The sequence below is a fragment of the Mesoplodon mirus genome (assembly GCF_964341445.2).
Source record: "Mesoplodon mirus genome assembly, chromosome: 1".
In the NCBI taxonomy this organism is placed as follows: domain Eukaryota; kingdom Metazoa; phylum Chordata; class Mammalia; order Artiodactyla; family Ziphiidae; genus Mesoplodon; species Mesoplodon mirus.
Window position 1 is genome coordinate 80535677 of NC_138976.1, and position 18704 is coordinate 80554380.

The 18704-nt window shown below is 37.7% G+C and overlaps 1 protein-coding gene across 1 annotated transcript in view; it reads left to right on the plus strand.

Annotated features, from left to right (window-relative positions):
* The window catches only part of TMC1 (transmembrane channel like 1), a 391450-nt gene that overhangs the window by 313163 nt on the left and 59583 nt on the right, over nt 1-18704 (plus strand). The window contains exons 10-13 of the mRNA XM_082624767.1: nt 674-764; nt 2508-2589; nt 15007-15113; nt 18152-18250. Of these exons, the coding sequence (XP_082480893.1) occupies nt 674-764; nt 2508-2589; nt 15007-15113; nt 18152-18250 (379 nt within the window). The remainder of the gene's footprint in view (nt 1-673; nt 765-2507; nt 2590-15006; nt 15114-18151; nt 18251-18704) is intronic.

Sequence of the window (18704 nt, forward strand, 5' to 3'; positions counted from 1 at the left end):
ATGCTTTTTACCACATACACAAAGACACTAATGTGACTACTGTAAGTGTACAAATATTTGGGAATAACGTTAAAGTTTAAATTTGAAGCCCTTTCGGAATGTGAGGCCAAAAAGTATTCCTTTCCTTTTTTCTCTTCCCTCAACCCCATTTGCTTTACAGAGTATGATTTTTCTGTTTTAAGTCATAATTGCTTTTATGAGATTAAATAACAGATCCATAAGTGTGTTCTATGTCAGTTTGTCCTAAACTCCCTGCCCTATTTTTTTTAAAAAAGCAATTCTTAAAAAAGAAGGAAAGAAAGTATTTTAAAATAAACATTCTGACTGCCAGAATCTGAAGTAAACTTCAGATTCAATTTTATATGTGGTAGAAATGAGAAGAACTAGAGTTCGCTATTTTGACACTTAGCATAAATTCCTTGCTTTTTGATGACTCCAGCTGATTAATAAGTGAGGCTGAAATATCTCATTCTTTCTGACCAGAATTAAAAAACTTAAACATCCATTACAAGTCCCAAGATTAGGAAATTCAGCTTACATTCACTTGTTAAGGGTTTGAAAGTGTCTAGAAGAAATAAGGCAGTAGACCTAAAAAATTAAATATCCACTACCTTTATACTGTATTAATCTCAACCCACCACCACCTACCCCTTATTTTGTTTTATTTCCTCAGGGAAGCAAAAAAATTTGTGAATGAAAATGAAGGGGCTCTTGGGAAAGGAAAAGGAAAACGGTGGTTTGCATTTAAGATGATGATGGGCAAGGTAAGTATTTTCTTAGCTCAGTTTGGTTGGTGCCATTTATGCTCAGTGGAAGCCATGTTGCCCCCGAGGGGTGGTAAAACTGGTTCTGTTCTGAGTGAAAAAAATGTTATATGTTATGTCTATACATAGGTACATATACAGTAGATAAAGAGTATTCTGCTTTACTGAAATTTGGAGAAAGGGATGATTCAGAAAAAAAATTGTCCTAAAAGGCTCTTTAAAGGAGTTAAAATGAAAATAAGTCGATAAACATTGATTTATGGCAAAAGACTGACTTGTGTGCTTTTATCACTTCCAAATGTAAAAGGCTGAGCCCCTTTCATTTTCATTCCCTGGGAGTTAAGGGGTTCTGGGTCAAGGTTTCTTTCTCAAAATGTCTACAAGTTACACGGCCATATAGCTCTTCTTTACCGTGAACATCAACTGTAGATTGGATAGAAACTAAGAAAAAACAAATGATATGCCAATATAAGTATAGATCTTTGGAAAAGATAGAAAAGAAACTAACATTTATTTAGCACTTACTATGTGCCAAGCACTGAATTAAATCCTTCTATAAAAATTGAATCTTTATATAAAAATCTTTCCGTATTTAATTCTCACAGCAAAGTAGGTATGTAGGTATTATTATCTCCTCTTTACAAATGTTATACCACCTGAGGCTAAATATATTCCCATAAAGATGGGAGTTTAGTGACTAAACTTCATATATCTTAAACATGAAATATTTAGATAGATCTGTAATATATATTTATATGTCATATATATCATAGATTAGTTCTGTCTGTTTTTACAATTTAAATAAATGGAATCATATAGCATTTATGCTTTTGTTTCTGGCTTCTTTGATGCAATGTTATTTTCATGAGATATGTTCATGTCATGAGAGTTATAGTTCATTTTTATTTATGTGTTGTATCCCATCGTATGAAGATGCTATAATTTATTTATCCATTCTGTTACACATGAACATTTGGGTTGTTTCTGGTCTAGGTAATCTTTCAAACTCCAGACTTGTCTCAAATCTCATTTAGGCTCCCCATGTCTGTCTAGCTCACCCATTATCCCAGCATAATCTGTACATGTACAAAGTTTTCTGCCCCATTCTCATTCTTCTTCTTAGTGGTCCTCTTGATCATGGGTAACCCAACATTGTTGGGTAAAATGGAAGGAAGATCTTTTATAAAAACTAATTTATGATTTGTTTTCTTCTTCCTTTTCCTATAACACCATGCCTTTCCATTTAGCTGACTGTTCTACCTCTACCAGAATGAAAAGTCATAGCACTTACCATCCTGTATAGAAATTACCTGTTTATGTACAGTGTACTTGATCCAGAAGCCCTTCAAGGCAGGAACTATGTCTTATTTATATTTCTTTAATTTCTTCATACAATGAATATTTAATTAAACACACACCAACTGCTGATCACCTTATTAGGTGCTAACTCAGTCCCTGCTCTCTTATTGTGTGGTAGAATAAACAGATATTTCTCAGTGGTCAGCATATTTTCTGTGAAACAGAGAGTCAGTAAACATTTTTTAATTAAATTGGTCCAGGGGTAGGTGGGGAACAGGGAGGCAAGTGAAACTAGCATCTTCCCTTTTTACAAAAAGCAATATGTGATGCCAGAGAGATCTTTCCAAGCTCATTGTCATGAGATATTTTGGGATGAGTGTGGGAGATAAACATCTTAACAAACAAGCAGTTGGGTTTTACTGTTGTACTTGGCTTTCTTTTCAGAAATGGGTAAAATTTCTCCGTGATTTTGAGAACTTCAAAGCTGCTTGTGTCCCCTGGGAAAATAAAATCAAGGCAATTGAAAGTAAGTGCTCAATCTCATTAGATGGGGAATGCTGTCCTAGAAAATGTCTCATAAGCTAATCAGATGCCTTTCTCAGTTTCTGAACTATTGGAAAGATTAAAAACAAGAAAACAAACAAATAAAGATATTTTCATGTCCTCTTTGCTCACTGTGAAGATTTGCTAGCACTTACCAATCACAGCACTGGAGACCCCATTCTCCCTTCCTGCATTAGACCAAAATATTTTTTTGACCTTGTTTTTTCTTCTACACATGGAAGTCAGTATAGTGCACAATGACACTGAATCATCATTGGGAAGGCAGAGATTTTATTTTGGCAGTGAACATGACATTGAAAACAGATACTCACTTTAAATATTATAAATTAACTATATTTCAATTAAAAAACTCATATACAAATATCAAAAAAACAGAAAATATATATTCACTTGGATGTTAGACAGTAATTAAAATGAACAATGTCTAAAAACAGTGAAGAAATCTTAAAATATCATTTTCAAACCTCTGAAGTAGAATAAGCAATAATCATCCAGGAACTCGCTATATGAATATCATATTGTGCCTTCATTTTGTACAATATTCATAGTGTACAGAGAAGGCAGGAGAAAGTACTCAATCAGAAACCTATTTAGTATAGGGCTCTAGGCTTAGAATAAGGCAAATAAAAATTTTAAAGTATTGTAAATATGATAGTATGTCATTTCTAAAATAATAAAGAATATAAGGAAAAGGGGATAACATTTAAAATAATTTTGAGCATAATCTTGCCATATTCTGGTTTGTAATAGTTTTGACTAGGATCTGATTTTCCTCCATGCCCCTCCAGATAGCAGGGCAGATTTTCCTGCTGGCTAAATGTTGTGTTGCCTAATTAAAATGCAGGCTCCATAGGGAGATAACACAGTTGATGGATATTTCACTGACAAGATTGGGCACATTTTAGGAGTGACTATCCCTCAGTCCTCTGTCCCTCATTATCAAATGGCAATGAATTAAAATACATCAGCTCATTAATGGAACTTCCTCACACATATTCCTGTGCCATCCGTTTCTTGCCTTATTTTCCTCCTCAACACTTATCACTATGTAAAGTGCTATATTACTATATCTCACTTAAATTTAATTAAATTTAAAAATAAATTATTAAATAAATAATAAATAAAATAAATTAAAAATACAGTAATTTCATTTCATTTTGTGTTCATTTCTTCCAGTAGACATGAAGGCAGAGATTTTGTTTTGCTCTTTCCTGGATCCTTAGACCTAGAACTTGCTTTGCCCTAATGAATATGTGTTGAATAAAATCAAACAGAAGACATTTTCCAAATGTCTACCATTCTAGGAAATGGCAAAAAGAAATTTAGACACATCAAAAAAAGAACAGTCATCATGAAATTCTTAAGTTTTAACTGTGCAGCTAAAATATGGTACCTTGAGAGGCATTGTGAAACAGAGGGCCCTTTAGAGCATTAAGATCCTGATACAATGTGTGTTGAAAGAAGTCTGGATTTTTTTCTTGCTTTGCTACAGATTTGCTGTTTGACTCTGAGCCAGCCATTTAATCCCTCTGAGCCTCAGTCTACTCATTTATGAAATGATAAGGATGAATCTTGATCAGTTATGAGATGTATCCCAAGAAATTTGTAATTAATGATAGCTAAAATATATACAGTTTACAAATCATTTATTTTTAAAGTACACTAGAGCAGGTTCCAGTCTATCTCAATAGCAATGTCATGGTCACTTCTGTTGCAATAGCCTATCTTGAGTGGAATAGAAACAAATGGAATTATTTTTATTGCCAGAAATTGCACATAGGAATGAGTTACACATATGACCATAATTTATCATGTGTGTCACAGTGGGAAAAACATATTGAGAGCTACTCAATAATACTTTCAGTTATCTTCCCTCCTCCCCTCTTCCCTCAGAAATTTGGAGCAATCAACCTGGACAGTTCAAACAAATGTGGATTATTTTCCACATTTATTTTTTGATTAGGTCCGATATTTTTCACTTTTCGCGGTGCTTTTTGCCTCACTGTGGAGAATTGACATTTATTTTCCATTCTATCAACAATCACCATAACAACCATTTATTGAGTGCCACTCAGAAACCCTACAAACATTATTTCATTTAATCTTTAACATGCCAGAATTTTGCATATTAGCTTTCTGTTTTAGAGTTGTGGTCAATAACTGTCCCAGAATAAGTTAGTAGAGGAGCCAAGATAAAAGGTGAAGTCTGTCTGGGCCCAAAGCTTGCCATTTTCTCAGTGTAGTGTGCTGATTTTTACTCTGAAGAAGATTTTATAAACTTTTTCCTTTGCACCGGGTCCTAGAGAAGATTAGACCAGGACAATGGCATGATAAGTAATTACAGATTTCCTTGATAGTTATCCTATTTGGGGAACTATTTCCCACCTTCTCATGTATTTATTTTTCAATGAGTTGTTTATTTAATTATATATTTCATATTCTATAAGATACGTAATGTATTAAGCTCTTAATGATAATCATAAGTGCACTGTATACTTTTGGATATTGCATTAGTTGAAAAGTATGAAACCTATCTAAGAGTAAATTAGCAGAGTCTTTGGGTTGGACTAACCATCTCATAGAAAGTACCTTACCACAGATAGGGAAAGCGTGTGTCTGTGGTGGTCTTTCAAGCTGAACTGAATGAAAGGTGGAAAGAAATGGGACATGCAATCAGTTTATGAAAGGTTGAGGTCTTCTTGCTCCTTTCTGGCTCTATAGTTTGGGCAATCCTTTTATATTTAGGGCTCTCTATTTCCACATTTGGCTTTTCCACAAAATTTAGTTACAATCACTTTGAGATGTCCATGTAAGCATGTGAAGTTCTTTGCTTTATACTCTTGAGTTATAAGTTATTGAAACAGTTAAATGGAAAATAGACTTATACTAAGAAAGGCCTGAATAATTTACCTTCTCTGCAAATTTTTTTCAGAAAAAAGTAGGTTAAGCATGTACCCTATTTATAATATCTATACTTTATAAAACTAATATAAATGCTTTTCTCTTAAAGAAATGGCCATTTAATCTTATAAAAGTTTCAGAAATGTTATTATATTCCCTTTAAAGGTCAGAATCATCTAACATAACATCTCATTTAATCTTCTGAATAAGCTTGATGTGATTGATTAATTGATTGAGCAAATACTCACTTACTGAGTGCCTACCATTTATTAGGCATGTTTCTCGGCACTGGGGATGCAATACTGACAAAGACAGGCAAGGGTCGATCTTACATTCAAATGTGTTGATTTGTGTGTGCGTGGGTGGAGAGACAATTCATAAAACACAAGCAAATAAATAATGGAGATGATTATGGACTGTGGTAAGTGGCAAAGAGAAGCACTCTCTTCGTGCTGCCCTCCCAAAAGTCTTTCTAATCCGCCATGCTCTCACTCACTGCTCCATCTCTAAATAAATATTAACCAAATATTTTCTAAATTTGGTTTTGAAGGAGTCCCAAATTACCAGCCTTCATTAAGTTTCCACAAAGCTCTGTCCCGTACGTGGCAGAATCACAAGAGGAACTCAAGTCAAGTCTAAAACTCATGCTGTTTCCATTTTGATTCCAGTAGGACCTGGATCCCTATACTAGTGTGGACCAGGTACTCACCTGATGACTCCCAACTTTTTTTCATATAAAAAATAGCTTTGGGCCTCCCTGGTGGCGCAGTGGTTGAGAGTCCGCCTGCCGATGCAGGGGATACGGGTTCGTGCCCCGGTCTGGGAGGATCCCATATGCCGCGGAGCGGCTGGGCCCATGAGCCATGGCCGCTGAGCCTGCGCATCTGGAGCCTGTGCTCCGCAACGGGAGAGGCCACAACAGTGAGAGGCCCGTACGGAAAAAAAAAAAAAAAAAAATAGCTTTGACAATTCTTGTCATGGAGGAATTCTGTGAAGTTCTGCATCACATGGTGATGCTGTGGAGTTTTACTATCATGCCAGCCTTGTAAAAGGGCCCTGACTAAAACCACATGGTTACCTGCAGAGATGCACCTTATTAACCACATTGCGTTGCATATTTTGCTAAAGAAGCTGTGCATTTGTGCTCCCTGGAGTACAAGTATAATATATACCTACTGTGACTCCAGCATTACTGTTAAAACCATGGATTAAATCATTAAATGTCTTTCAAGCTAGAGATTACAAGTCTTTCTAAGAATCAGAATCTGCTTCTTCCTACTAGTAAACTACAGCATCAAAGGTGTGATAGACCTCTTCTTTTTTTAGACCAGAAGTAGCTTTAGACAGACAACCTTAAGCACAGAGTTTAAACTGCATGTTTCCCTGCTGGTCTAAAGGCACCAGAAAATATAAATTAAATTTGCCACATTTAATTCCCTATCCCTAGATCAGTTTGAAAGAAACTGCGCTTTGAATCCTAGCCTAACAAGATGGTATTTATATTGTACTTTACAGCAGGTGATTTAACTGGTCTTTTCCCATTTAGAAATGTTCATATTTATCTGCTTGTCTTATTACCCATCTGTTCAAGAGGAAATTATACATGATGACAGACTACAAATTACTCTGCCTTAATAATAAATAACCAGAGGGAGAGATGAAACTTTAACATTAATTTAAAGGAAACACAGAAAATTCAGGAATAAGAATATTGCATAAGCTTTAGGCCTCACTTTAATAAATACAGAAGACTGTTTTCATATATTAATAATTTACTAAGGAAATAGCATTTATTAGTTAGATTAAAGAGGGAAGGAATTGGTCATTTATGGGCACAATCCAAATTTGTGAATTTGACCAGCCTTAGCTGATTGATGGATATTATCTGTATCTATTCTTTCACACACACATTCATTGCCTATTTATTCTATATAGCATAGTTGGGGTTTTTTTTGTTTTTTGTTTTTTGTTTTGCGGTACGCGGGCCTCTCACTGTTGTGGACTCTCCCGTTACAGAGCACAGGCTCCGGACGCGCAGGCTCAGTGGCCATGGCTCATGGGCCCAGCCGCTCCGCGGCATGTGGGATCCTCCCGGACCGGGGCACGAACCCATGTCCCCTGCATCGGCAGGCGGACTCCCAACCACTGTGCCACCAGGGAAGCCCACACAGTTTTTTTTTTTTTAATGAATTTAGGACTTCCCTGGTGGCGCAGTGGTTGAGAGTCTGCCTGCCAATGCAGGGGACACGGGTTTGAGCCCTGGTCTGGGAGGATCCCACATGCCGTGGAGCAACTAGGCCCGTGAGCCACAACTACTGAGCCTGCGCGTCCGGAGCCTGTGCTCCTCAACAAGAGAGGCTGCGAGAGTGAGAGGCCCGCGCACCGCGATGAAGAGTGGCCTCCACTTGCCCCAACTAGAGAAAGCCCTCACACAGAAATGAAGACCCAACACAGCCAAAAATAAATTAATTAATAAATTAATTTTTTAAAAAATGAATTTAACTATGATTATACTTGAGGAGCAATAGAGCACTGTGAATAAGAGAAATCAAGATTTGGAGTCAGACACCTATAGATCAAAACTATCTGATTTAGAACTCTGGCTCCATCATTTACTATCTACGTAACTATCAATACATATGTAACCCTGGCTCCATCATCTACCAGGTATGTAACCTATGGAATTTAGTCTCTTGTAAAATGGGAGTACAGTAGATTCCCCTGGCAGGGATTTGATGATGATTAAATGAATTAATTAATATGCAGAGATCAAATAGGTATCTGGAACAAAGATTCATTAAATTTTAGCTATTATTATTATTAATCAAGTCTTGGATCAGTCAACTGCTGTGTTTAAGCTTTTGATTCCCCATCCGCACAGTAGGACTAATAATTCTTAACCTTATCAGGTTGTCGAGGTAGTAAAACGAGTTGATGCTGGTAATGTTCTTAGTATATGTAATTGACCATCAAAATATGTTAGCTACTATTATTATTATTCCTCATTATTGTTCTTTACAAGAATAAATCAGTTTTATTTGAGAGACTAAGCACATGGAAATGACTGTTCTTTTTAATTATGCTCTTTTAGGTACACTATAGAAAGGTTTCTTTTTTTAGGAAGTGCCTGTTCCAGTCAACAATCTCTAGGAGGATAGAACTGCTAGGATAAATGAACATGAAGAGGGAAAATGTCTTCTTTTTCATTTTTGTGTTGAGAAAGGGAAAGGGCATACGGAGCTTTGATGTCAACTGGTTGATTTGTTTTCTCTCCTTTATGATCTTTGATCTTTGTTTGTTTTGTTACTGTTCTTTCCCCTTCTGCCACTGGTAGGTGTCATGCAGAAGGAACATTGTCTTCAGAATACTTTGGTCTCTTTGACCTGTGTCTAGGTCTTTCCTACAATTACTCTGGTTTTAATGAAATCTGTTTTCTTGCAATTCATTTTCTTTATACCTAGGATTTTGTAAAGAAAAGCCCTAGCTGTCACTTCTCTATTTCCAAATAAAATTGTTTTGAAGCCACTGTTAAGTCTAAAAACTGGAGTTTGGAAGCTTTGGAGTCTAAACTTTTTCACCCATTATGAATATGGATTATACATAGGGTAGGGGGTACTTTCTGAAACATTCTTTTTTATTGGAGTATAGTTGCTTTACAATGTTGTGTTAGTTTCTGCTGTACAGCAAAGTGAATCAGCTATACGTATACATATATCCACTCCTTTTTGGATTTCTACAGAGTGAAGTAAGTCAGAGAAAAACAAATATTGTATATTACCGCATATATGTGGAATCTAGAAAAATGATACAGATGAACCTATTTGCAAAGCAGAAATAGGGACATAGACGTAGAGAACAAACATATGGACACCAAGTGGGGGAAAGAGGGTGGGATGAATTGGGATATTGGGACTGACATATATACACTACTATGTATAAAATAGATAACTAATGAGAACATACTGTATAGCACAGGGAACTCTACTCAATGCTCTGTGGTGACCTAAATGGGAAGGAAATCCAAAAAGGAGGGGATATATGTATACGTATAGCTGAAACATTTTAATTTGCTTCTCTTTTTTGCTTTTAGGTATATTTATACTGTACCCTCATTTGCCAGGGGTTGTGTATGGGGGACTGGGAAAGGGTGGGCCATGGTGCTAATTAGAAGAGCAAAAGTATAAAAAGCCAGTAAGGAAGGAAGGAAAGAAGGAAGGATGGAAGGAAGGGAAGGGTGGGTCAGTATCCTGTACTCAGAACTCTATACCAGAGGGTTTCACGTGTGTTTCTAGGGAAAAGCTTGCCCTGGATACCTAAAGATGAATGTTGTTAATGAACAACTGGAATGACCAACAAGCTGGAAGTCCACTGCCTTCAATAAAACATGACGAGTGAACCTGGCTGAGGCAGCCCTCGGGTAGTTGATACCAGAGAACATAGATAAGGGCCATGAAATGATATGAAATCACTGGGAGCCAGGTGGATGATCATATGTCCTAGGAGGGGAGGATCTGCTTCAGCATTTCTGCAGACCAGTGCATCTGGTTACAACACGTGGGGGGCGTGTTTTTCAATATCACACACACAAGAAATCTTGTAGAACTCTGAACCCCTCTACAAAGTGAAACGAATCCAAGTACTCAGACTTAAAAGTAACTGACTTCTTTCAAAATGTCCAATTAGACATTGAATTCCTTTTAGGTTTCTGTAAAAACTACCACAGTACGGGGTGGGTGGGGGTGGGTAGAGATTTCTAACTCTTACCTCTTAGTAATGGTAACTGAGTTTTAGCTAGGTACATGATAGCCCAGTTTAAAGACTATATCTCCTGGCCTCCCTTGGTAAGTTATGGTCGTGTAACACAGTTCAATGGGATGTTAGCAGAAGTGATGTGTTCAAAGTCCAGTTTATGCCCTTAAAAGAAAGGATTTGCCTTCCACTGCTTTCCCCTCTTTCCCACTGGCTATCATATGAATATAATGGAATGAGCTGGAACAGCTATTTTAAACCACAAGATGAAAGCTGCATGTAGAGAATTTCACAGCAAGAAGACTGTAGGAGGCTGAGTCCCAGATACCATAGAGCTACCATATCAGCCGTGTCATAGTTACGCTCAATCTGAAACATGAGAGGGAAGAAGCCTTCTATTTTATCTTCTTTTTGTTTTTATTTTTATAGTTGCATTGAGGTATAATCAACATAAAACAAATTGCACATATTTATGTATACAATTTGATAACTAGGGGCATATGTATACACACATGAAACCATACAATCAGGAAACAGAACACACACTTCCCTCACAAAAGTTTCCTTGTTCCCCTTTGTAACATATCCCTCCATGACCACCACCATCCCCAATCAACCAGCAATCTGCTTTCTGTCACTGTAGATTGCATTTTCTAGAATTTTGTACAAATATTATTATGGAGTATGCATTTTTTTGCCTGGCTGTTTCATTTATAATTATTTTGAGACTTACCCATACTTTTGCATATATCATTAGTTTGTTTTTATTAGTAGTATTCTATTGTATGTATATGCCACAATTTGCTTATCCATTATGGACTTGTGAGTTGTTTCCAGTTTAGCTTTGGGCTATTACAAACAAAGTGGCTATGAATATTTGTGTACAAGTCTTGGGTTAAGACATGCTTTTATTTTTCTTGCGTAAATAACTAGAAGTAGAATAGCTGGTCTACTACTATGGTGTGTGTTACGTTTAACATTTTAAGACACTGCCAAACTGTTTTCCAAAGTGGTTGACCTAATTTCCATTTCCATCAATAGTGAAAGAGAGAGTTCTAGGTGCTTCACATCCTCAGCAACATATGGTATGATCAGTCTTTATTTCAGCCATTCTAGTAGGTATGTAGTTGATTTTCATTTCCCTGGTGACTAATGACGTTGTGTATCTTTTCAGGTGTTTATTTTCCATTCATAGAACTTTTTAGGTGAAGTGTTTTTTCAAAATTTTTGCGCATAGTTTATTAGAATGATAGTCTTCTTATTGAGTTGTAAGAGTTTTTTGTATATTATAGACCCAAATACTTTGTCAGATATATGTTCACATATCTTTTCTCCCATGCTGTGACTTACCTTTTTATTTATCAGAGTCTTTGGAAAAGTGAAAGATATTAATTATGACAAGGTGCAATTTAAGGACTTTAAAAATTTAATAGCATGTACTTTTTGGGTCCTATTTTTAAAAAACCTTTGCCAAACCCAAGGTGACCAAGATGTTATGTTGTGTTTTCTCCTAGAGTTTTATAGTTTTAACTCTTAAATACTTAAGTCTATGACCCATTTTGAGTTAATTTTTGTAAATGGTATGAGGTAAGAGTGGAGAGTTTTCATTTATTTTTGTTTTATTTTATTTTACCTACGGGTATTTAATTGTTCCAGCATCATTGTTGAAAAGATTATTTTCACCATTGAATTGCTTTGGCACTTTTGTAAAAAGAAATCAATTGATTATATATGTGTAGGGCCATTTCTGAATTCCTATTCTGTTCCATTGATCTGTGTTTATCTTTATGTCAATATCATACTCTGATTACTTTAGCTTTGTGGTAAGTTTTGAAATCAGGTAGTATAAATCCTCGAATTTTCTTGTTTTTCAAGGTTTTTCTGGCTATTCTTGGCATTTTCTTACAAATTTTATGATCAGTTTATCATTTTATAGAATCTACCTTCTGAAATTTTGATTGGAATTGCCTTGAATCTATAGGTAAATATGGAAATGATTGCCATCTTAACAGTATTGAGTCTTTTGTTCTGTGAACACAGTATATCTCTCCATTTATTTAGGTCTTTTAAAATGTCTCTCAACAATGTTTTACAGTTTTAAGTGTACAAAATTTGTGCATATTTTGTCAACTTTATCCCTATTTCATATTTTTGATGATATTGTAAGTTGTATTGTCTTTTAATTTCCATTTTTGATTATTCATCGCTAGTGTACAGAAATGTTATTTATTTCAAAATTTAACATTGTATCCCATAACCTTGCTAAACTCACTGGTTAGTTTCAGTAGCTTATTAAAAATTCTTTAGGATTTTCTACATAGACAATGAAGTCATCTATGATTAAAGAAAGTTTTGTTTCTTTAAAAACAAAAACAAAAACAAAAAACTACCACAGTGTTATGAGAATAAGTAAGTGGTACCTAAAGAGTGGGCTAAGTCCTGGAAATAGAGGTCTGACTCTCATGTGAGCTTGGTCTCATCTTAGTAAGCGGAGGCTGAAATTTGCTCCACATGAACCTCCCTTCTCCTGTAATAATGCTCCTCCATGGGTAATGCTTCAAAAGCTAGAGGCCTCAAGAAAACCAATGGTCCCCAGGAGGTGTGTTGCTAAATGAGTCAGGACAAAGGGCCTGATGCAGTGGGTAGCTGAAAATATTCACTGATTCTTCTTGGGCAACTGAAAATGAAAACTGGGAAGACTGGGAAAACTAGCAACTTGATGTTGAATCTTAAGTGATTATCAAAGAAACTTGGTTTTTGTTAATCTATGAGATCTCAACCTGAGACTCAAATTCCGGTTTTTCCTTCCTCTTCCATTCTCTGATTTAAGAGAATGTTTTTGTTTTTGGACTCAGTCAGTAAAAATTGCACAGATCATTTCACTTTCCCTGGGGTGAGTGCGAGCTGACAACACATTCTTGCCTATGCCCTCCAAATTCATTCCCCAGACCTGAAGTGACTGTTTAAAGGTCAAGTTCCCCTGTCCCACCCCCACTGCTTAACACCTGTCAATGACTTCATCACATTTAACATAAAACTCTCACTTTTTACCTTTCCCTAAGAGACCCCACACACTGTGGTTTGGTTTCTTTCTTCATCCATATCCATCACCACTTTCCTTTGTTCATTGTGCTCCAACCAGACAGCTCTTAGGTTTGTTCCTCAGTTGTCCTGAGCTCTTGCTTCCCTCATGATATTTGTTCCTGCTCTTTCCTCTGCTTGAGCTGCTCTTCCCCAGCTCTGGGCTTTGCTGCCTGTTCCTTCAACTTTAGATCTGTGCTCAAATGTTACCTCTCTGGTATACCTTCCTTGACAAGCCTACCTAAAGCAACCCCTCTCATAATTTTACCTTCTTCCCTCTAGGACTGACCTGGCTAAATTATTATATATACTTTTATAATAATATGATTATATGTAATATGATATATATTATGTATAAATCTATAATACATATGTCATATACATATATAATACATACCTATATGATATATATCATACATAACATACATATATACTATGTAATACTCATAATATATACATGTAATAGATGATATATAATATTACATATATCAAACACATAATTTAATATGTATTATGATAAATGTATATTTCTTTTAAAATTATTGCATATTTGTTGTTCCCACATCTCACTAAAATGTAAGTTGCATTAAGGCAGCAACCCTGTCTCTGATATTGTGTTTCACATCTAAGATAATTCCTGACAGAAGATAAATATGTGAAGAGTAAATGGACTTCAGCTTCTATACTACCTGTGAAATGCCATTTACACAGGAGAACAGCACAGGATGGTGTATAGGATAACCGTCCATAAGAGATGTGGTAAACTTTTTTGAGAAGAACATTGTTGCTTGAGAAAAAGGAGGAAGAAGTTCAGTAACTATCAAAATAATTAGAATGATGCTAACTACTGGCCAGGCATTGTAGTCACTGTACTAGGGAAGAACCTTTGAATTCTATCACAGTAATCACTCAAGGGATGTTACCTATAAGCTTAAACTATACATAATGGCCCATTTTGGGGAACTCTGCCTTCCAGGTAATGAGCACTAAGCTAAAATACCTTTGTTTAGCTCATGGGAAACATCCTGACCAGGCCCACCTGTGAATGACTGCAGGAAGGGAGAAACTAACACATCCTCTTCGGAGGCGGGATGGAACCAGGAAATGTTTGGCTTTACTCCCTCCCCTTGTCGTATAAAAGAAGCCTGAATTCTAACTCAGGCAAGATGGTTCTTTGGGGCATGACTTCACCATCTTCTCCATCTGCTGGCTTTCCGAACAGAGTCGCTATTCCTTGCCCCAACACCTCATCTCTCGATTTATTGGCCTGTCCTACAGGGAGCGGTAGGAGCTTGGACTCGGTGACATAACCACTTTATATACCTTTGCTCACTTAACTGTGTTAACTCAAAGAATAAGATGGGCTCTTCAAATAACAATCCTAGCTGCCAAGCAAAAGGCAGCTTTCTCTTGGATGGACTCTAAAGATGTAGTCATTGTGTAGAATGACACTGTAGTCATTCTACACAGCTACATCTACTTCTATCATGTTAACATTTTCTCCTTCTGGGTAGAAAAAGAAAACGCTAGAGCCTGTAAAGAAAAGAACCCGTGTGTTGCAATGAGAAGACTTATTTTGAAAAGCACCAAGACATGGCTTTTGTCTTGTTTTGACCTTTCTTCCAAACTTTTATTTTCTTTTGAATAGGTCAGTTTGGCTCATCAGTGGCCTCATACTTCCTCTTCATGAGATGGATGTATGGAGTAAATATGGTTCTCTTTATCCTGACATTCAGCCTTATCATGTTGCCAGAGGTAAGGTTCTGACTTCCAGTTTACAAAACATGCCGAAACAAGCTTCTTCTGCAATCACTCTACTAAAAAATCTCTTTTCTTTAAGAGTAAGGTGACTATCTAGCCACCTACACTCTTAGAGTCATAGTATTTGTAACAAGGTTAATCTTCAAAATGGTGCCCATGAGCTGCAGGTCCTAATCCTTCTCCAAAGGGTACGTGAGCCTCCTGAAATCATATATAAAATGTGTGTATTGTGTATGTTGAAATGAATATTTCTCTGTGGAAAGATTCATAGATTCTATCAGATTCCCAAGGTGGTCCCTGTGCACAAATATTAATTGCTCAAGAGGAAGACTTTGACATCTTGGGAGTTCATGTGAGTTCATTTATTTTGCCAAGTTTGCTTTGAAAGAGACATTACTTAATGCAACTCAAGGCATCCAGCTTTTCTATCTGAAGAAACACAAAGTGAGCAAAGTTTTCCAGGTATAAAATAAGATACCCCCCCTCCCCGCCCCATTCCATGGGTCTCTTAAGACCAAGGTCAGTGAGGAGAGTAAAACTGATAGTGGTTCCAGAGTGCAGAAGACAAAGCCCTGAGCTGGGGTCGGGGGAGGAGGGAGATTCAATTAACTCAGACCAAGAAACAACACTGAGGTTGTGGACTTACCCATAAGAAGTTAAATGACTCTGACTTCTTTGGATGCTGCCATACAGAAGTTGGGAGGCTTTGTTTAACCAACAAAGGATCTTTCCAGGTACCAGTATTTCAAAGCCAATGTATTTAATACAGCATTGGCAATAGCCAAAACTAATTGTTTTGAGTGACTTTTGATCCCCATCTTTTAAAATCAAGGCCAGCTTTTATATCAAACCTCCCCACAAGCATGATACTAATACTACTAGTGCCTTACATGCATAATGAGTTTCAGCTTTTAACAGTGCAAAGCACTTAACACTTCTTTTTTTTTTTTTTTTTTTTTGGGGGGGGGGCGTTTTGCGGGCCTCTCACTGCTGTGGGCTCTCCCGCTGCGGAGCACAGGCTCCGGACGCACAGGCCCAGCGGCCATGGCTCACGGGCCCAGCCGCTCCGCGGCACGTGGGATCCTCCCGGACCGGGGCACGAACCCGTGTCCCCTGCATCGGCAGGCGGACTCTCAACCACTGCGCCACCAGGGAAGCCCTTAACACTTCTTTTACTTACTGAGCTTCACAACAAATTTATAAAGTAGACTATAGATGAGTTTTTCTTTCTCCAGTTAAAAAAACATGGAAACTGAATCACATTATACTTATTAGACTTAGCTAATACCACAGGGTGAGGTTTTTTTTTTAAGCTGATCCGGGACGAGGACCCATGATTCTTCTTTTGTAACAAGATTTTGCACCTTATTTTGCTAGTTTTATAATCTTTGAGCTAATTCTGGAGGTTCTATGGCTATCTGGCTCATAGAAGACAGTGGACATAGATCAGAAGTCCTCAGACTCCTAAGGTCATAAGTAGAGTTCATCTCCTAAGCAGAACTTTCAGGCAATGCAGCACAATGTATGTGTTCATCTATTTCAAGTTAACAACGGCTTTGTTTTTGCTCATCTCTAAGGAAATCTGAAACTCCATCACCAACTACTTTGATGCTCTTCAGTGTCAGATGCAGGGTGTACAGGGAGTTTTATCAGCTGCATTTACTCTTTCCCTGCCACAGCATGCTGCTTCCATGTGGAGGAAATGAAAGGTTGTAGCGAATTCATTCTAACTTTAGGAAATTGCAGATGCCTAATGTGTAGTGGAGGGGGCTAATATGCATTCGATTAGGTGTATTCCTAGAACTAGGAAGTGTATTGGTTTTGGATGCTTTTTACAGGTTATGTTAGGTGTTGAGGGGTGTCCTGTTTTCTGGGCATTGATTATGACTCCAGCAAATGAACAAAAGAGGTTGGGCTCCCTGCATGCTAACTTTATAAAACCAACAGAGGGCAGGACTGGTCATCTCCTGCCAACAATGCTACATTTTTCAGGGGCCTCCACCCAGCAACTTCAGTCAGCATTCCTCTGATGCATTTGACCTTTTGCCCAAAGTTCCTCTGTCACTGCACAAACTGGAGACCCTGGTCTTCTCCGTTTTCTGTGGCCTCCAACTCTGGGGAAAGATAGTCTGAGTAGAACCCACCCTCTGTTCTGTTCAGTCTCAGGAAGCCAGAGGGGCTGCTATGGAAGCCATGCAGTTTGTGTGGAGAGAAGGAGCAGGGGCTGATTTGCAGCCCTTGCCTAATCAAGTTCTGCACCCAAATCTCCATCCACATTCATCCTCCACCCTTGGCCCCAGCCCCAGGAAAGGGATGTTTTCATGTCTCACAGAAGCAGCATCTGCTTGGCCAACCGTGTGTCTGCCCTGGGGCTAGAGGGGTGGGTTTTTTTTTTTCCAGTTTTCACCAGTGCTCCTAGTATGACCCTACTCTTGTCCCGTCTCTGGCTGGCTCTGCCCTTAGTCATATGTCTTTAATCTGGTAGCACAAGATCGGGGCAGTAAACCTGAATCAGTGGTGAAGCAGATATGACAGTCAGGGTATAGTCTTCCCGCCTAGTTGACACCCTCTAGTGGTACGAGTGATTCTCTTTACTCCTCTCTTCCTTGACTTGAAGGAGAGACTCTCCCTCCACCCCACCCCTGAAGGGTATTCCCATATGAAGAAGTGCTTAGTACGGTTTTCTTGAACACTATACTCGCCAAAAGGCCACCTCTCTCCTTTCCAGACCTCCTAAATGAGACCAGTTTAGAGGTGGTGGTGGGTAGTTGGGCTCCAGCAAGCCCTGAGCAATGTGGTTGGCTCGACTGCTGGTGGTCTGCGGAAGTCAGAATGCAGGGTCCTTAGCATTCCCTTTGTTCTTAACTCTGGATTTCGTAGTCGATTCCCAGAAAATGGGACCCCACATGGAGACCCACAGAGTCCCCATGAAAAAGTTTCAGAAGTGCTTTTAAACAAAACCGTTTGTGATCACATGTGTGGCTCAGACTTTGTTTCCAATTGTTAACTGCTTTCTTTGTTTCTCCATGTAGTACCTCTGGGGTTTGCCATATGGCAGTTTACCTAGGAAAACGGTTCCCAGAGCTGAAGAGGCATCAGCAGCCAACTTTGGTGTGTTGTATGACTTCAATGTAAGTGATTCCACACAGCTGTGTTCGTAAGAGGACAGATTTTTCCATATTCTGAAACTCCATGGCCTCCTCTTCTGAGGCCAGATGAAGGTCTTAAGAGAGATGTCTCTGCCTGCTTTAAAAAAAAAAAAAAAGAAAAAAGAAAAAAAGAAAGAAAAAGTAAATAGGGTTTGGGAATGTGATAATATGATTAAATGGGGATATAGACTATTGAATGAAGGTGAGCTCAGAGTTCAAAGACTTCACGTGAATATTATTATCTCTGACTGAAAAAGGACAAAGGAAGAGTTTGCAAATGTGCTTTTTGGAAAATCTTGTTGAATTCTTCGGGCTTTGATATTTCATATTAACTTCTTCACTTCCTAAACAAATCTATTTAGCATTACTGAATAGTCAATACTAAATAAAGCTAAATAGTAAGTACTAAACAATACTAAATTCTAACTTCTGTATA